Consider the following 19,990-nt stretch of genomic DNA (forward strand, 5'->3'; position numbering starts at 1 on the left):
AGTGAGTAGAGGCAGGGCTGGAGAGCTCGCCCTGGTGTTGAGGATTGGGGAGAACTGGCCAACTGACCAGCCCTAGCTACTACCAGCTCCAGAATCTGGACTGCGAGTTGTCCCACTCCACCACCTACCCCATCAGTGAACTGCTCGAGCATGTGGAGGGGCCAGTCCTGCAGCTCCAGGGCTATAGAATCTCCATGACACCTCAACAACAGGGTTCCGGAGAGGAGTCCGGTGGGGCCCAGGAGCGACTGTGTAGCCAGAGGCCTTGAACCCCCCTGCGATGAACACTTACAGATGTGTGGGCTAAAGGGTATACTTTAACCCACTGCGTCACACAGCTTCCATGATGAGTAATTTTTTTTTCTTTTACATTTTCTTTTTTTTATTTTCGGGGTGAGCTTGCAAAAGCAGAGGGTTCATAGGAAGGCATGGGGAGATGAATGGCATTGGGGTGCATGATGTGAAATCCACAAAGATTCAATAAAAAGTTCAAGCGTATATATTTACTTATCTAAAGTTTTTAATTTTTCAGAATTTTATTTTCAGAAATTTGACCTTTCAGAATTTTAGACTTTAAGGATTCTGATTGTCCAGTAATTCAATTTTGGTTTTAAAGCCTCAAAGAGTGACTTTTTCCGTGATTGTTGTCCAAGCCTGTAACTGTCACAACAGATTCTCGAAGTATTATTGATTTTATTATTATTTTTTGAGACCGGGTCTTGCTATGTAGGCTAGATTGAACTGAAACTAATGTTCCTCCGGCCTTTAAGGGATTACGGGTGAGAGCCTCCGGAACTGTTTTGTTGGCTGTAGCTGAATATTTGTAGGGCCATTGGAACCTTTTAACAGAATTGGGTGCCAAATTATGTAGTATTGCTTTTAAGGAAAAGTCGTGGGTAAATAGTTAATTTGTAAAACACGTATGGCCGACTGGGACACGTATAATTCTTAAGTGTACTCAGCGCTGGAGATTCTTGGTGGTTGTTATCCCATCCCTCGTTCTAAACTGTTGCGTGGTCTCTGGAACCCGTGTCTACATTCTAAGCGTTGTGCGGCTCTACGGCGTCTACTCCGTCTTCCGCGTGCCAACAATTTCACAGCTCCCTTGAATCTAGGGATCATAGAGTGTCCGGACAATCTCGGGTAGCTGTTTGGTTTTCAGTGTTTGTAGAGCGACTGGAACACTTCTATCCAGCTCTCTTAAGAAGCCCAGGATGCGAAGCTCTGGCCTGTGGCGGCAACGCGTTTGCTCAGCACCTTCCCTGGACCAGTCGAAGAACTATCCAGCACCGTTCCTTCCCGTTTACGTAAACTCGGACCTCTGATGCTGTATGTAATGCAGAATACAACGAGCAGACACCGTGCCAGTGCTTCCCTAAAGTGTCAAAGCAGGCCACTTTTAGGGGACGCCAAATTCGACACGTGCACCGCGCAGCCGCTCACGGCCCAGAGGCGGAGAGACCCGCGTGGGGCGGAGGAGAACCCGCACCTCTGCAAATAAAGCTCCGCAGCCGAGGCGGCGCCTCTGCCCGTGGGATTGGCTGCCCGAGTCGTGACGCGGTCTGGGCGGGCCCGACCGGTTTGCGACAGTGGCCGCGGTCCGGGACCCGAGAGCCCAGGGCAGTCGCCGCGCGGTGCGGTGCGGTGCGGGGGTCCCGTCGGCGTCTGGGAGCCGTGGCTCGGGGTCGCGGAGCCACCAGGATCCGCCGCGCGCGTGGCCCGGGGCGCCGAGGTCTGGCCTGCGGGGAGCGTGGGGGACCGGACGGGGGGGACGCGGAGCCGGGGAGGTGTGCGGGAGGCGCTCGCTCCGCAACTTCCCCCGCCCGCCCGCCGCGCGGGGACTCGGGCCGGGAAAACTTTGTCCCCGCGGAACCGAGCAGAGATTGGGGGGCGGCGGGAGCGGGCGGGGGCGGCCGGCGGGGCGTGGGCCAAGCGCTGTTTGTTTCTTTTCACTTCCTGCGGCAGCCGCTGGAGATGAGGAGGAGGACGGCGGGGCTGAGGCGGAGCGGCCGCGGCCCCCGGGAGTGACAGTCGCCCCGTCGGGATTTCCCGCTCCCCCCTTCCCCCCCAGGGCCCGGGCCCTGCGTGCGCCGTGAGGGGCGGGCGTCCCGACTTGGCGAGCTGATGCGGACTCGCTTTTGAGCGGCTAAGGGACGAGAGGAGCAGCCCCAAAATGGAGGACTTTAGTACCAGGACCTACGGGACCAGCGGCCTGGACAACAGACCTCTGTTCGGGGAGACGTCAGCCAAGGTGAGTGCGGGAGGGGGGCCCCGGGCCGGGGTGCGCCTGTCCCGCCTCCCTCCATCCCGCTTGGGCCTGGAGTGGACTTGGAAGTGCAGACAGAGAAGCTGGTCCTGCAGTTCCGCCTCCCTCTTGGGTTGTTTGCGCTGCACTCGTCTCCAAGAGCAGGTTGGAGTGGAGAAAAGTTCAGAAAGTTCTGGGCAGTTGGTGGGAAGCCCTTCACAAGAGTGCGGAAAGAAACCCCGCCGTGGAGGGAGGAGATTCCTGCGAGGGTTGCACAACCGCACTTTGAAGCTGTGCTTCAGGTGTGCGGTGAGCTTCCGCCCAGAGAGAGGCCCAGGGTTGCTCCTGATAATTGTGTGCCCAGAGCCCTTAACGGGTCCGTGCCGAGGTTGTGTGAGGTTGGAAATGTAGGTCACCATTCCGGGAGGTGATCAAAGGGTCTAGGCACTCAAGTAAGCAAAGTCTCAGGACAGAGAGGTCCTGGAAAAGAGTATAGCACTTTTCAAAGAGCTTGATTGGGTAATTTGTCTGGCCAACAACAGAAGAGAGAAACCTTTCTCTGTGCTCAGCATTAACTTTCTGAGAGGCCTGGGCAAGATAACCTGCTGTTGGTTCCCCCACTTGTAAATGGCATTAGTGACCATTGACCCCTGATAAGGAGCTATCAGTCTTTCAGAAGTTACGGCACTAAGTGCAGAGTTGGGATTTTTCTTACATTTGGGGAAGAGCCTGTAACTGCACACAGGGAACTTCACCTGGCCGTCAGGGGCACCACCCTGAATTTGGAGGCTGCCAGCCTGCCCAAATTCCACATAGATTTTTTTTTTGCTTTATCTTGGAATGTTTTAATAAAACATTTTAAGCTCGATGTCCAGAGCCTTGCGACTTTACATAACATAATCTCAGCTGGCTGTGCTCTGGGAACTCTAGTTCAGTAATGTTCCTATCAGTGCAGACATAACTAAGCTTTCACTATGAACCAGGTCCTGGATATTGAAGGGTAGTGGTCAGGAATAGGAGATGTGTATATAGATATATTCAGATCTAGGTGCATGTGACCTAGGTCACAGCACAGGGGAAATGTGTTTTGGCTACAAAGAGAAACTGGCTGCATTTATATAGAAAATTCATCCAACTGTCCCCAAATCACTGTCTCCTGAGCTACCTCTTTCTTTGAGCACTGATTGGGAATCTGAGCGACTGAGACCACTTTGAACTCCTTGGACCTGGTAATGCAGTGGTACCAGTCTTCCCGATGGACTTGTTGACTCGTGCAGACGCGCAGAACCTGAGGCCATTCACTGTGCTAGTTTGGGCTGTTGGGAGGCTGTGGCGGAAGGAGAAGGAGCACTTGATCTCAGGCGTTCAAGGTCAACCTGGGGTGCGCAGTGCAACTGTGACCCCAAAACTTGGAAAGCAAAACAGCCAAGCCTCCTAACAACTATGTAGACATTGAGAAATAATTGATGTTATTGACCAGCCCACTGCCTAATGCTTGCCAGTGGCCTACCGTCCCTCATCCATTTGAAACCCATCCAAGGACATCAGTATCCAAATATAGCCCTATTCATGACACACCTGAGTCCGAGCGTGCAGTGAGTGGAATGGGCCGTGCTGCTTTGGTGACTCAAGGAAAAAGTTAAGACTAATATATAATTATATATGTAATTGCACCTCCCTTACAGCTGCACCGCTCAGCTTGCCCTGTGAAGTGGGCAGGACCATTGCATATAAATTCCGTGGAATGAAGAAAGGAAAGAAATCCATGGTTTGGCACGGGGCAAAATGTGTCTCAAATAAATCGAGTTGCTTAGCCTGGAGGAAAAACATCTGTCTTTGTTTAAAGACTTTGCTTGTAGGCCAGGGGGGCAAGGAACCAGTGATGACAGGGCACATTGCAGTCCAGCCATTCCCTTAGACAGTAGGACCTGCTGGAGCTGAAGGAGACTTGGAGATTGTGAGAAGTCTCATTCTCCCCTTTGTATCCGGGCGTCTCTGACTTACTGCCTTTCAGAGGCCAGCAAACTAGACGTAGGAGCCGCAAAGCCACAAGTGGAAACTTGGTAACCGTGAACGATCGTTTACGAGAGAAAAATCTAGAGGACAAAGCCCTCCTTCCTGTGACAGATTCTCGGAGCGTTGTGTGATCTTGTGTCTTTAGAACAACCAAGTGGATAGGTTCGCAGTTACAGGTGCAGTCCCTAGTTCTCAAGGTAAAGAGGATTGCAGCCCAGAGGAGAGCCTGGAGCTTGTGTTCTCAGTGCTGGGCGCAGCCGGCCCATGCTCAGCTATCCCTGGCTTGATCATCAGGCTCCTTTCTAAGATGGAGGTTTTATTTTGGGTGTACAACTAAGGAAGTGAGCTTCACAGAGTTATTTGTTCAGTCACGCATTACTTCTCTAGATCTTTTGCCAGTTCCCTTTTGTGAGCCCAACAGTGGGGTGAGTCGTAACTTAATCAGGTAGCCTGTGTGGAATAGTCTCCACACACCATGGACCTGCGCATGCTTGATGGCGTTTCCCAGCATGTAGGGGTCGAGTGGGGAGTTTGTACTCAGGGCTCTGGAATCTGCTGTAGAGGAAGAAACGCGTGGCCTGGTGGACTATGAGCAGCGCGCGAGTGGACAGGCCCGAAGGATCCTCTGCCCTCTGTACTGAATGATCCCCATGATTCCAGTGACTGGAATTAGGAATTTATTCAGTCTTCAGTGTGATACTTAGGGAACAGCAGCATAGATGGAGCCATCCGAACAGTTCTTTTTACATTTACGGGACACTGCCAGGGGGAATGGCGGTCATATTTTACAAGACACTATACCTCATTGACACCTTTAAGAATCTTATAAATACTGGTGAAGATATCAGAATGTCGTTTTCATGTTTTAAACCATTTCTCCCCAAGCAAGGAGACAGTAAGATGGCTGTGAGCCTGAGAGCAACCTAGGCTGTGTAGTTCCAGGCCAGTCTGAGATGTGAGATCCTGTTTAAAAAAGAACCAAAATCCAAAAACATTTAAATTCTGTTCCATAGTACATTTCTTTCAGACAGAGAGCAAAATAATATCTGATGTTTCTCTGCCCACATTGTAGTTTTTGATGTGCCGATTCTTCTCTCGGATGCTAATTTGAGGAGTGTGGGAGTAGTACTTGTGCTTTGGTGGTGTGGCCTTTTACCCTAATGGCACCTTACCCAGCTCTCTCCCCACTGTGGCTCTATGCAATGCTGTCTGCTGGACCTAAGCTTCTTTCTTTGCTCCTCCCTCTCCTTCCCTGATGCAGTGTGAACTAAAACCTGGAGACAGTCCCTCTGCTTCTTAGTGCTTGCTTTTAGGAAAAACACCCATCTCACCTGGTGGTAGTGGCACATGCCTTTAAACTCAGCACTAGAGAGGCATGTGAAGGCCAGCCTGGTGTACAAAGTGAGTTCAGGACAGCCAGAGCTATTAAACAGAGAAACCCTGTTTCAAAAAATAAAAAAAAACCACACCCATCTCTACAGTAGACGGGCACGAAATTGTTGCCCAGAGTTGAGTGTCATTTCTTGACTTTGTCGTTGGGTGCAAAGTCTCTGAAATCGGTTTCCATTGTGTAGGCTGGGTGGACCTGGGTGTGAAGACGATGGTGATTCTTCCGGTGGAGGAGAGCAAAGGGTTCCCCACAGCGAACCCAGATGGCAGAGGACACCGCTTCACTTGGTGGGGCTTAACAGAAAATGGTTTCCAGAGAAATGGTGCCAGTGATGGTCACTGGTCACCAAGTACGTAGTTACACTTCCAAGGAAGGCAGTGAGATTCTGTTCCTCACGTTGGAAATTGCGAGTGAGGAGTTGCTTCAGTGGACTCTGTAGCAGACAGCAAGGGGAAGGAAGCCCTCTGTGGAGGTTAGTGGACTCTGAGGCTTGCCTACTAGCTTCTAAGAGCAAAAATCCTCTCCCACATCTCCCAGTAAAATAAGTAAGTAAACAAGTAGCACAACCAAGATTGTTTTCATTACCTGCAGTTCTCCTAATCGTTTGCACTGGGAATATTCAAATGTAGGAGGAGAATGCTATTCATAGGATTTTTAGCCCCTTTCAGAATGTTTTTTTTTTTTTTCTGATTAAGGTCTCCGCGGCCTCTCGGCCTCTCGTGCTCAGGGTCCCACAAGGCCGCCCTCTGAGGAGTGTAATCTTCAGATTTCTGTTGGCTGCTGAGTGTCCACGATGCTGTGAGCGCAGCTCTGTCTCCCTCGAAGGAGAGCTAGTTGCCAAGGGACTGCAGACAGTTCTCTCTTCTCTTCTCGCCCTCCAGATCGCTTTCACTTCCTTGTGCCGGTTGCAGTTCTGAACACACAGCTGCAGCGGTGTTTCCCTTTCTGCTCTGCATAGTTTTCTTCCTCCTTTCTCAGGATCAGAGGACTTGGCATCTCTGGGGATGGGCCTCTGCCAGGCATCGAATGTTTGGAAGGCTCTGCGGAAGACATCCATCCCGAGAAGGTTGGGACGTGCTGGTCATATCCTCCTTGGTGACACTTCCATCCAAGGTCTCATTTCTCCTCTGACCTTTGGAGCTGTCTCCTTTTCCTCCCTCTTCTGGGGATTGAACTCAGGATGTCAGGCTTGTGTGGCGAGTGATTTTTTAACTCAGTGAGCCATCTTGTTGGCCTTGCAGCTAACCGCCTCTCAATTTTTGTGATCTTTGTGTAGCGCCGCCTCTGCCCCACCCAGGAGTCCTGTCCAGTCGCTTAATTTGCTACTTTGGAACCCCACAGCCCCGCTTTTATCCTTACTTCTTCAACAAACCTGGCTCTTAAGAGGATTTACCCTGGCACTGATTTGTGAACCGTGAGGAACTTAGCTAGATGTGGCTTCTTCTAGAGTATGGTCCCTAAGCAAAGGGGGCCGTTGACTGATTCTGTGTATGGTTTTAAGTATATTAAGTTTTAAGTGATCACCTGTATTCTTGGGCGATTCTAAAACAATAGAAGGCAAAGGCTTCTGTTCAGAAGCTCGGGTACACTGGCTGCCCAAGCAGGAAGTGGTGTTTTAAACTCTCAGGCAATTCAATTACTTCCTCTCTTCCTGTTGAGGAATACATAGCAGAGGCCGGTAGAAAATGGGTGAATAGTACGGGATTGTATAAGAAACAAACGGAGCCCAGCCTCGCAGACACTTTAATGGCTTACTGTTCTCTGGGAAGACTGGAGTTCTGCTCAGGTGTGATAATTGCCTGGTTCTCATGAACGGAATCGTTATTTTTCTTATGGTCGGGGGCAGGTTGTGGTAATGGTTATTTTCTGAGCTCAGATTGTTGACAATCTTGAATGTCCTTATGGGAGTGAAATGAACTGAAAGTTGCTGGCGACTTTAGAAATTGTGGCCAAGCATGGAGGAGTCAGCTCAGTTCCTGTTCAGCTCTGAGGAGTCTAATCAGTCATTAAAGACTTCCCATTAGACATGGCCACCTGAATAGACCACCATTTACCACGGAATGACAGCTGTTGTCTTGTAAGGACTTTTGTTTCCTAATCCTTACAATAACCTAGCAAGTTGTACACAATTGGAAGGCTGCATTTTAAAAGTGAAGTGATTTATGAACCTAGTGGTAGGTGCATGCTGGAGAGGTTTGAGTCTGGGCTGTCAGGCTCCGCCTAGTGTTTCCTCTGTCTGCCATTCTGAGTCTTGGGTGCGCATCATCAGGGTGCTTCTGTGCGTACCAAACTTGGAGACTGTTCGCGCTCCATTTTTACTTTGATTTCCACAAATGGTGCTTCAGTGAACCTCATCTATTTCAGGTATCTGTGAGGACACTCTGGTTGGATGAATGTACAAAAATATAACCTAACTATGCTTCAGAGTATGAATATGGTGAAATCAGGGGGCACTGATAAATGTCTGTGAAGTAACTTTTTCTTGATCAAAATAAAGAGGGGATTTTGTATTCATGTTCACACGTAGCAGTGCAAAACGTGTGAAGGTGTCAGAGGGGTTGTATTTTTATTTTACTCTTTTGAGACAGGATCTGCATAGCTTTGGCTGTGGTCAACCTATGAGGAACAGGCTTGCTTCAAACTCAGAGAGATCAGCCTGCCTCTGCCCCCTGAACCTGTGTTAAAGGAATGCCCACCATACCTGGCCATCTGCATTCTTGAAACCCCTCTTCCATCCCCCCTGCATTACAGTTCCCTTCAGAGTTCGCTGTCTCTCTGGGAAGTCTCAGAAAGGCTGCACCAACAGGCAGAGGTCACTGTTCCCTAGAGTTAGGAATGAGTTAGAGTTAGCATGAGGCGGGAAGTCTCATCTTCCACTCCTGCATGTCCTTTGCCCCTCTGCTTGGCTCTCATGACCATACAAGGGGAAGATCCCACTTAGGTAGAGATCACTGACAGGGCACAAGGACTCTTCCGTCATCCTGCTGCAGAAGCCCTCTCCTCAGGGCTTTTCCCCTCAGGGCTGTCTTACCTTGCCATTGCCATCACCCAGCAGCAGGAGCCCTCTCCTCAGGGCTTTTCCCCTCAGGGCTGTCTAACCTAGCCATTTCTAGAGCTTGAGTGACAGGAAGTTTTCCCCAGCAACTGGAAGAAAGCCAAGTAATTTCTGAAAATCCATCTCTAACCTACAGCCTGAAAGTCCTCAAGTTTGAGAACCGTGAAAGAAGTCTGTGGCTTAGGTCTGCCTTCCTCACTCAGGGTAAGCAGTGCAAGGTTCTTTTAGCGGGCTCTGCGTGCTGATGCCTTGCTCTGCTTCCTTACTAGAAGGAGTAGCCAGCATTCAGAGGTATTGACGGAGGTGTGGGATAGGCAGCTAAGTACTGATTGGTGTCAGAATGCACCCTTTCCTAGCTGGAGTTCTCAAGGATGTCAGGTCAGACTGTGAGTCCTGACCTAGAAGCATGAGTATGTTTTAACTGGGCATGGTGATAGCAGATCTCAAGAAGAGTCCAGTGCATATCCGTGAAGTTCACGACTGCGTCCTAGAAAGTGTGCTGGGCCAGGGAAGAGTGAATCTTTTCTTCTCTATTGCTTATTAGACTCTACGAGGTCCTTTTGTTCTTAGTACACTGGTGCTCCTGGAACAAGATACCACTGGTGTGTAATTTGTAAAGGACAGAAACTTATTTTGTCACTGTTCTAAAAGGTTGGGAAGTACAAGACAAAGGCAGCAGTAAGGTTGGTGGGGGTGCTTCTCCAAGAGGGGAGTAATGCTATGTTCTCAACATAATGAAGAGTGGAAAGGCAAGAGAAAGCTTTGAGGGTTCCTGAGCCCATGCAGGATGGTACCTGTACCTTCCTGAAGATGATATCCCCCCCTTTTCATCCCTGTCCCTCTCCTCCTTTCCCCCAGACACGGTTTCTCAGTATCCCTGGCTGTCCTGGAACTTGCTCTGTAGATCCCAGAGATCAACTAGCCTCTGCCTCTCAAGTGCGGGGAGTAAAGGCGTGCACCACTATGCCAGACTCTAAAGAGGATGCTTCTTATATCAGCCATGGGGGTTGTTTCCACCTTAAGTTTGAAGAGGATGCTGCTTTCCAAGCTCCACAGCTCTTCTGGCCATTGCTGCATAGATTTGTTTGCAACATCCCCCTCTCTGGCTCCTTGCATGTTGCCTTGCTTTTCCATGAAAAGGGCTTTTCACATCCCACACCCCAGAGTGATGCTCTGCCCCCCAGGGGGATGCTCAGCCCCCTGCCCATACTCCATTCACTCTCCATTTTCTGTTACATATTCTTAGTCGGTAGAAAAAGCAGAACAAGAAATCTGAAAATCCAAGCAGGAAGCATGGTAGAATGAAGGTTCTCTGATGATGGAGGGACTTGAGATTTTAAGGCCAGTGGTGTTCCTCAGTGAGAACAAGTGAACAGATTAAATGGAGGTGATGGGCTAAGGAAGGGAACAGGTTCTGCCACTTCCAGTGAGGCAGGAATGGAGGTGGGGGCCATTCCTTTCTCTGCTAGCATTTTGTTTTCTGGGGATGACTGATATCTGTGTTCAAGAATAAGACTGAGAATCTGAGGTGGGAGAGCTTCCAGGCACTTTCTGGAGAGGTCAGAAGCAGTCAACTCAAAAGGCCGGTGGACCACAGTGAAGGAGTAGCTGAGGATAGACAACATTAATCTGTAGTCAGCCCCGTTTCTGCCTTTAGCAGGTAATAACCATCTTGATAAGTCCTGGGTATTATGCTTGGCAGAGGAATCCGATGAGCTACAACGAAGGCGCTGTAACCACTGCAGCCCCCACAGGGACATGGCTTGGTTTGTTTTGAATTAGAAAATGGTGCTCTTCTCGGAGGTCGGTGAGAGCGTGTGCCATGGTACAAACTTGGGCTGGACTTCCATTCTATAAAGTGGCTCAGTGTCAGAGTGAAAAAGGCTTGGCCTTACCCACTTTGACACGTGGAGGAAGAGATGAGTCTAGTTCTTAGGTAGTTTAGACATATCCAGAGCAAGGCTTAGTGCCAGTGCCCAGTGGTTGGGGGGGGGGGGTTGGGTCACATGACCCAGGCTTCCCAAGGTACATCCTCCAGGGAGTAATCTGTACATTTTTGAAGTTACTAAGCCCACAGTTAGTCTGAAGGAGGTCCTCAAGTTGGTGTTGCAGCAGCAGATTGGTTATGTTCTGGTTAGTGAATGTGGTCCAGTTTCAGGGGCAGGAGGAGGGGGAAAGGATTGGGCATAGCTAGTAGTTGAAATGAGGAAGGGAGGAAGTTGCTATGATTGAAAGTTATGCTACTCAAAATTGGGAGCATGGGGACTTTGGGGCAGGGTTGAAGGGAGGAGGGGAGAGGCAGGGAGGGGAGCAGAGAAAACTATAAAGCTCAATAAAAATCAATTAAAAAAGTCATGCTACTCCAAAAACCAAAATGTCTGGCCCTGTGAAGCCTTGCCTCTCCGAGTCTAGGATTAGTACACTGAGTAGTGACGAGTTCTGCCGAGGTTTGGAGACCAGCAGCATCTCCGAGAGCCTTAACTGGTTGACAGGGAAGTTAGTTTGTATCACACAGTTTTGAGGTGGAGAAAAGGAACAGTGTGGAGACACACCTAGGGAATAGTGTCACTACAGGGCAACCTCCAGCCCTTCCCGACCTCCAAGAGTGTGTGGAGAATGTATGACATCCTTGGTGTTCTCCTTTCCTGTGCTTTCCTCCCCGACACACTGAGACACACTGCATAAAGATGAAGCCTTCCTGGTCCTGCCTTTTCCTGCTCTAGCAGAGACTGACCTTGTAATAAAGCCGGGAGGATGTTGACCCATGTGATCCCCAGAGTTTATTATTGCTGTTTCCTTGAGAACAATAGCATATTCTGGAAGCACTTGAGAGGATACTGGGCCTGAGGGCAGGACCAGGCCACAGCTTCTGCTGTTCTGCTACCTGCTCATCCTACAGGCAACAAGGCTGCATTTAGTTGTGACAGGTTTGGTCCCAGGTGAGAGAGATGCGCATTCTCAGGCATTAGGGAAATTGCTGAAGGAGAGGCCTGCTCTCCGCGTTACGTTAACTGTCAGTCTCAGGGAAGCACACAGGTAGTGTATCTTACTTTGATGTAGGAAGTGTAGAATCTGGGTGGTATGTGGGGGTCTTGAAGTGGGAATGTCTCTCCTGAGAGTTAATAGCGGAAGTGATGGAGTTTAGCTCTGGAGGACGGACAGTTGGATTGAGGGGTGGTATTCCACCTCCCAAGTTACAGTTCACTAACTTGGGAATGTAGCTGTCACGTCTTTAGCTGACTTTATGGACCAACATGAGAGCTGTTTATGAAATACCGCATCTCCTATGTCCACGTGTTTATCATGCAGAAAATTAGCCTAGGGCCAGAAGTTCGCCTCGCTCAATGATCTAGTGTGATGGCTACTTTGAATAGTGAGAATTAAAACCCCGAACTGCAAAATAATCTCGAGGATACCCGATACCTGAATCAGGTAGCTAAGACCATATACTGTGGCTGTAACTTACCGCTTGAGGTGTAACAGTAAATGAACACAATCTTTCCCCTTTGCAGAGCTTGGCACAGGTGTTTCTACTGTGACGTTACTAATTGTAGTAACCCTCCCCCTATAAGTTCTAGCATCTCTGGCTTTTCTATGACAGCATCTAAGTTGTCAGCTTCGCTCTGTTAACGTGTTGAACACAAATGCTGCAGCTGTGTTGCCGATGTCAGACAGCATGGGTATTATGTAGTCTCAGTACCATGGAAAGAATGAATATATATATATTATATAATATTCATCCAAACACACGGAGCTACATGTGATTCTATCATGTTGCTCAGAATATTCAGTTGAAAAAATAAATTGTTTATTTTTGGTATTTCCCTTTTGGTATTTTTGGATTGTTGACCACAGGTAACTGAAGCCATGGAAAAAAGAGTAAAGGAAGATGATTGAACTAGACTTAAATTTAAACCAGAAACGATCGCATAGGCAATTTCCTTCTCAGTTCTCTTGCCCCTTCCCACCTTTTGATGTTCTCCAAGCCCCTTTAGAATTCTTGCCTTCATCTTCTTATTGTTACTTGTGTTTAGGGTTTAGGACAAAATCTGCTTTGGGAGTAGATAAAGCATGATTTGCCATGGAAACGAAGACTGAACCCAGTGCTTGCTAGCATTCTGAACTCTATAGCAACGGGGATGGTCAGCCAGAGGGGATGGCAGCCGCTGGCTACTGGTTCCTCAGGATGTGACTGCCAGTGTCCTGCAAAAGCCATCAGTACCCGAGTTTCGTCAGTCCGAGGGCCTTTACCGTTTTGATCCGTGTGCTTGCTGGGTGATGACTGACCAGGCAAGATTGGGGACTTTTTAGTCACAAGGTGACTGGGTCTGCTCTGACCCGAGTGTAGGCTGAAGCGGATTCACAACTGTAAATTGTGGAAACGATCACTTTGCCCATGTTGGTCTATCAAACAAGATAGGGCTTTAAGGGGTCTCTATGTAGGGTTACATGGCTAGACAATGTCAGAGTAAGCTAAGACAGGATAAAAATAAAACCGGGGGGAGGGGTGGCGTGGGGGAAAGGTAGTTTCTGGTAAAACTAATACCAGCTTCAGACCCAGAAAAACTTTTGAGTTTGTTTCTCTTATAAATGACAAAGTTTAAATGCAATGTTCATCTCTCTGTACAATTTAGCTCAATTTGGGGGCACACTCTTCTTTAAATGCCCTCTGACGCCGTAAATCACTAGTGAGTGAATCGTTCTGTCCTTTGAGATTGGAACCTAGAACATGCTGGGCTCTGGAATATCTGTCTCAAGCAATGGATTGTACTCTCAAAATGGTTTGTTCAAGGTTCATACCAGGAGATCTTGTTAAAAATATTTTCTGACTCAGCATATCTGAATCAGGGTTTGATTTTGCATTTAAATGGGTTCTTACTTAGGGGAGGCTAATGCAGCTGGACCACATTCCGTATCAGAGTAGCCAGGGTTTGGATAGAGCATTACAAGTGAAAGTTTCAAATGAACTCGGTGGTTCCGACCTGGATCTATGGTTGTCTGTAGCAGGAGACCTGAAGGCCACGTACTGGCTTGGAGAAAGAACACTGTTAAGAAGCCTTTCTGCCACATCCTGAGTAGTTTATCTCCTTCTAGGAACAACTGAGAGAACTGCTTTTTAGCTGAGTAATTGTTAATTCAGGGAGATACACACGATGATGGTGATTGACTATCTAGAAGCCAGGCAGGGAAATTTAGGTGTATTCTCATTACCATGAACAAAGCAGTTATGCTATTCTTAATAGGCTGATAGGATATGCTACTAATAGGCTTTGTGAGGCGCCATCTGTCACTTGAGAGCTTTGTCTACAACAGTAGTGGCCTATAGGATATTCTGGTTAGCAAGGAATGTTAAGATCAATAGGAGCTTTATGGGTGTACAGGCCCGACAACCTGTTTCTTTACCTTAGAATTACAGACCTTGGTATTTTGATTTTCCTGAGCCTCCTTCCCCATGAACAAGTCATACTGCAATTTCATCCTTAGATGTATGTTTGTGTGGTGTATGTATGTATGCACACACTGGAGGCCAGAGGTTTGATGTTCAATGCTTATCATTCTGTATATTCTTTTGAAGTAAGGTCTCTTAATTCAGCTGCTCTGGCTGGCCATTGAACTCTACAGACCCACCTGTCTCTACACCCCATCAACTCCTGGGAGAGGATGTACAGATATATTCATTCTTTAACAAACAACTGAGTGTGTAATCTGTACCCGTGGGTGACCAGAGACCAGCAGGGGGTGTCAAATCGCCTGGAGCTACAGTTACAGGTCCTTGTGAGCTCATCTCTCCAGGCGGCTCGTCCAGCTTTCTATGTGAGTGCTGGGGTTTGAGCCAAACTCAGTTCCTCTGGCTTATACGTCAGGCACTTTACGGACTAAACCATCTCCCCAGTCCCCTCATCCCTAGTTTCAGAAGCTTTGTGAGAGTTTGGTCAGTTTCCCTCCATTGGTTGTTTTTGTTACCCCTGGTTTTGGCAAACAAGCTGCTGTGACAACATTTGGAAACTGTGACTTGCCTTGGCTGTTTACACCTCTGTTGGTGACAGCTGTTGGGTGTGAAGACCCACAATCTCTAAGAGCAGATACTCTCAGAATAGACAGGTGAAACGTTCACATAGTTGTACGGACACAAGTGTGTGGCAGGAAGGTTAAGTGATTAATGAATTCCCCCCAGGTCTCGTCCTTAAGGAATGGTATTGATTCCTGATGGGCTGCAGTTGTAAGGTCTGTTGAGTTCTTAGTGTAGTTAGGGTGTTTGTAGTTTAGCTTTCCCTTCCAGCCTTTGATCACTGGCCTTCATCTGGAGAGGTGTGGTTTGTCCTTGCATGGGTCAGGACTACCCTGCTCTCCAGCTTTGCCTACCACTTTAATTTGTAGTTTTTCAAAAGTAGAGAATTTGGAAGAGAGGTTGTAGTTTGCTGCTGTTTCCCCCTTTCTGTTAATGCTAAAGCAGTCTTTCAAGGGCCAGAGTGAAGGCTGAATCCCAGTAGCCCCTGCTCCATAAAGACAAGTTCATGCCTCAGCTTTGGCTAATCACAAATGAGTTGTTCTCAGTGGCTATGTTTCCTGGTCATGTCTTAGCCCCAACCTTGTTTTATATACAATTTCTTTTCTCTTGCAATGGGGGTGTTGGGGAATGAAGCCTAGGGCCCTGTACATGCTAGGCAGGTATGTACTACTGAGTGATAACTCTAGCCCTTTGTTCTGTAATTCTACAAAACTCACGGACCTTAGGACTTTGTAACGCTTGGCTTCCGAGTTACCTCTAATTTTTAGCAAGTAATTTAAAATACACTGGCCCAAGTTTACACTGACCTGTAAAATTTAGGTTCCCCCCGCTTTAGATACTCTATAGAATTGATTGGCCTAAGGCTGAAAACCACAAAATAACTTAATGGATAGGGCGCTTGGCTCTTCAGACAATTCTTTGTTTATATTACTGAAGTCTTACTAAATTGGAGGAAAATAGTAAAAACTGGACTAGATAGCCTTTGTCCAGCATGGCACTCCATCCTTTCTAACAATACCAAGTATTTTCAGGTAGACAAAGCCACCTCCTTTGTCACTTACACACGTCTAGACCAGTCTGGTGTCAAGGCTAAGACTGGCAACCTGAACACCATTCCTCCTGATATCGCTCCTCAGTTGGCCTCATTGCCCAGAACCTTTTGTACGTTTTTACTAGCACAGCTTTTTTTTTTTTCTCAAAGGCCCAGCTCTTGGTCTCTTGATTCTGTAAGACTCCGGCTTCCATTCTGGCAGCAGCCGAATCCAAGTTATGTGGCTAACAAGCTCTTGTCTCTTTCAGGATCGAATCATCAATTTAGTTGTTGGCAGCTTAACCACCTTATTGATTCTAGTAAGTATCTTCTTTTTGCATTTATACTCCTGGCCAGTTTTGAGAACTTTACTATCAATCTTCCCCAAACAAAAGACGTATGAACATATAGATATTCCAATCATAGTCAAGTTCGAAAGAGTAAATCAGTCAATTGAGTTGGCCATGATGTCCTGCCTAAGTAAATCTGTAAAACTGATCGTGGCACCTCTTCCGTTTCTTTTAGTGCCTTAAGTTTACTCTGACCAGGTTTGCAAAGATTCATACGGTAGATGTTAATTTTTAAAATTCTGTATAGCACATCTATGTATGATACACATTCTGTATCTGCCTATCAATACAAGGTAGAAACAAAATGGGGATTAGAAACCTATCTTTTGGTATTTTTTCATAAAACTAAGTCAAACCAGTGTATATTCACTTTTTCCCTAACTTTGTAATTTAGTTTCCCCTGGCATTTTGGCAATGCTGAAAACAAATACAAAGGTAACAACAGTTTATACATGAGTGTGTTCCGCACCATTTCATCGGAGACACTGAACGATCCTCAGATTTGCAGGGGCCATCCTAATTTGCATACTGTCCCAATTTTAGTGTTTGTTCTGCCAAAGCAAGCCCTACTCACTTTAGGTAGGGAAAATTACAATTCCAATATAATCAGATCTTTTCCTAGTGATTACTATGCTTGGGAACGGGATTTATATGACTGCTAATCTCTGTTAATGGGGAGGTTTCTTTTTGAGGCTGGTTTGCCTTCTTTTGTACTTGCTGGGGAAGTGTCAAATACTTGGACGTGATTTTATGACGCAGAATGTCTAACTGCCTCGCTGCAGTCTGACCACACCTTGGAATTACTCTTGCATGTCTCTCCATACAGGTGACACTCATCAGTGCTTTTGTTTTCCCTCAACTACCTCCCAAACCACTGAATGTATTTTTTGCTGTCTGCATCTTTTTGAGTAGTATTACTGCCTGCATACTTGTGAGTACCATAGAATTTAATTGTTTGTAAGAGCGGAATATGGTTGTGCTTAGGACAGATTTCTAGCTCCTGGGTCTATATAAAAGGGCATCTCTCCTTTTACCCCACATCTCCAAGGATTTACCAAGGGTAATCAGAATTACCCTTTTCCAGAATTATTCTTTCTCCTCAATCCCAAAGTTAAAAAGCCTGAAGAAAACGGTTTCCTCGATAAGTAGGCATGAAAGTTTAAGAATTGCCATAATACTTCAAATTGTGCAAAGTCAGATGGGACTCGCCTGTACACAGCAACTATACATAGGGTTCAACAGTCTTGCACAACACCCTAGATTACTTCTGGTAATATGGGTCCACTTGGATTTGTGTTCGTCCCAAAATGAAGACAATTAACATCACATTTCCCCGGAAACATATGATTATCAAGTTGTAGTTCTATCTGTAATAAGATGGCTATAATACAGACCCAGCATGTACTAAAACACCCTCCCCTAAAAGATGGCTATTTGGAGGTATCTGTTGGTTTTACCTTTCAATTCATGAAACCTCACTTGGGGTGAAGTTATATTTTAGTGGGAGATTCTCTCACAAGCAAGAAGACCCTGGGTTTGAGCTCCAACACTATTTTTTAATTTAAAGTAAATCCTTAAATTGTTCAAAACCCACGTAACTTTTAAGCCATATCACTTAAGTAGAACTAGTCAAATCTACTTGTGTTTGTCGCCTATGTTCTGCAGTCCTGAGTGACCAAGGTTGAGATAGTTAAATTATGTATTTACTTACATAAGCTCTCTCCTATCTGAACTGATCACATAAATCTAAGAACCCTCCTCTCTAGTAATTAAAATATATTAAAAATATATCCAGATAGCATGTTTTTACCTAGTGTGATTGGTATAATACTTTGGTCACAAGACCAAATACATCACAAAAAATAGGAATATATACGATCTTGTATCATGGAGAATTATGGCTGCATTGGCCTCAGGAATGAGTAACTGAAGACTATTCCAGGACAATAAATTCTATGATATCCATATAAAAAGAATTAGTTGTATTTTACATTGCAAGAGTTGGTCATTACTTAAATTTTTATTTTGATCCTTCTTTTAGATCTACTGGTATCGGCAAGGAGATTTAGAACCGAAATTTAGAAATCTAATTTACTACATCTTATTTTCTATCGTCATGTTGTGTATATGTGCGAACTTGTACTTCCACGACGTGGGAAGGTGAAGCAGCCCAGAGTACTCACCAGGACTCTATCTATGGGAATCAACGGCTGGACAAGTATGCTGAAAGAATCCTCTCCGAAGTCTGCACATGATTTTCATGTTAACTGTAACTCTGAACTCCCTCTTGCAAGGGAGCTGTATCCTAGATTTCTGCTTTCCTTTAAGAAGCTGAAACATTCCAGCCCTCAAATGACAAAGTATTTTCACTTTTGAAAATAATTTTTTTTACACTTTAAGTGCACGGCTCAAATCTTTCATTTTAAGACAAATACTCTTTTATTTCTGTTAAACTGAATATACAATTATTGTTCCCTAGGCAACCAACTTTTGCTTATTACTACAGTTTCACATTAATAAAACAGATAGTGAAAAGACAACTCTGATTGTGAAGATCTAATTACAATAATAAATAAAATAATTTATACAAGGCTCTTTTTTTTTTGACTTTTCTGTAAGACCATATCATTAAAGCCCTCTCGGCTTGTTTTGGCGTTGCCCTTAGGAATGACTCTTTTGATACAGAAGCAAATTCTGTTTGTTGAAAGTGCCTGAGGGAGAAGCTAGCCTGTACCCCCAACAGGTAATGCACTAAGTGAACATCAAACTCTAATACCCCTCAACTATTTTCTGGGCAATTGATATAGTAAACCATGTAGTAAAAAGTCATGGTTCTCAAACACAGGTGATAACCCCTCCCCTCACTGAATGACTTCAAAGTGCTAACTGTAGAGTACTGGCTGTCTCTGATGAGGGGAGATAACTGCTTTGCTATAGTGGGTTTCATTACTTCACTACCTTTAAGAGTTAAAGATCAAAGACCTGTAGTGAATTTTCTTGACTCTTTAATTAATGCTTTCCTCTTTACCCTGCCTCTCAGCTCCCACTGCCAGCAATGGGGTAACCAGAGTAACCTTCACAACCACTTCCCATGTTCTCATATAAATGCTGGTCTTGTCTTAAACTCCTAAGACAATCTTCCTGAAGGTCACTGCTGACTAAGCTGGACCATGTTGATAATATAACCTGAACTATAACCAGGCCAAATTGAGTCTGGACAGAATACAGTGTCTAACTGCAGAGATGAGTGTTACTGCGTGTAAAAAACCAGAGCAGGTAAGCTTTGGTGGTTTAAGTAGCTACAGTGAATACAACTCCCTCTTGATAGAAAACTGAACAGATCTGGGCAATTAAAACTTCCTATACTCCATTAACACACTGTCACAAATTGGACCTCAGATGATAACTTTAACGGAGGTAAAAAGTAACAGCAGCAACAATGTGCACGGCTTAAGCACAGCACTACGTACAGGCCAGAGGAATGGCAACAAAAACTCTTGGGACTGCTCCTGTCTTTGGAGAAAACACAATCAGCAATGCGGCTTCTTTTACTTGAAGTGCTGTCTCTAATAACCTAGTGACAGTTTACCAAGTCCTCAACATCCTTTGAGTCTTCAGAAACAGGACTGCCTAAAGACGATCCAATCATATTTGATTCTTCCTGATGATGTTGAAATATGGGATCTGAAATAAGTTTAAATAAAGTTAGTATTAAATGTATTTTGCTTATTATCCAGTCTAAGTCTTTTACTAACATTATAGCCTACAAGGAACAGCGAGAGATAAGAGATTAACATGACTGGATAAAACCGTCTTGAGTTTTCCCCCTTATTATTTACCAGGCTCATGATTAAGAGTCTTAGTACAGGAGCTGGAGAGATGGCTCAGAGGTTA

The 19,990-nt window shown here is 46.1% G+C and overlaps 2 protein-coding genes across 11 annotated transcripts in view; one reads left to right on the plus strand and one right to left on the minus strand.

The window, feature by feature from the left end:
- Nucleotides 1-1,571: 1,571 nt before the first annotated feature.
- Tmem243 (transmembrane protein 243) lies at nucleotides 1,572-18,688 on the plus strand. 2 transcript variants are annotated; one of them, XM_075955959.1, is made up of 5 exons: nucleotides 1,572-1,732; nucleotides 1,966-2,251; nucleotides 16,016-16,066; nucleotides 16,923-17,027; nucleotides 18,138-18,688. In XM_075955959.1, the coding sequence occupies exons 2-5, from the start codon at nucleotides 2,174-2,176 to the stop codon at nucleotides 18,258-18,260; spliced, it is 357 nt and encodes a 118-aa protein (XP_075812074.1). In that variant the 5' UTR covers nucleotides 1,572-1,732; nucleotides 1,966-2,173; the 3' UTR covers nucleotides 18,261-18,688. The 2 variants fall into 2 exon arrangements, with proteins under 2 accessions (XP_075812074.1, XP_075812076.1); XM_075955961.1 differs by having other exon boundaries at nucleotides 1,576-1,732; nucleotides 2,072-2,251.
- The window catches only part of Dmtf1 (cyclin D binding myb like transcription factor 1), a 50,727-nt gene continuing 49,248 nt past the window's right edge, over nucleotides 18,512-19,990 (minus strand). For all 9 annotated transcript variants that reach the window (XM_075955955.1, XM_075955950.1, XM_075955954.1 and 6 more), the window contains one exon: nucleotides 18,512-19,780. In XM_075955955.1, the coding sequence (XP_075812070.1) occupies nucleotides 19,671-19,780 (110 nt within the window). In that variant the 3' untranslated portion in view covers nucleotides 18,512-19,670. The remainder of the gene's footprint in view (nucleotides 19,781-19,990) is intronic.

This window comes from Microtus pennsylvanicus, chromosome 22 (genome assembly GCF_037038515.1).
Source record: "Microtus pennsylvanicus isolate mMicPen1 chromosome 22, mMicPen1.hap1, whole genome shotgun sequence".
NCBI lineage: Eukaryota > Metazoa > Chordata > Mammalia > Rodentia > Cricetidae > Microtus > Microtus pennsylvanicus.

Bases quoted from the DNA above. Each gene is read 5' to 3' on its own strand.
- Tmem243 (XM_075955959.1), top strand. From the start codon at position 2,174: ATGGAGGACTTTAGTACCAGGACCTACGGGACCAGCGGCCTGGACAAC. The intron at 2,252-16,015 runs GTGAGTGCGGGA...TGTCTCTTTCAG, and splicing joins TCGGGGAGACGTCAGCCAAG to GATCGAATCATCAATTTAGT. The intron at 16,067-16,922 runs GTAAGTATCTTC...CTCTCCATACAG, and splicing joins TAACCACCTTATTGATTCTA to GTGACACTCATCAGTGCTTT.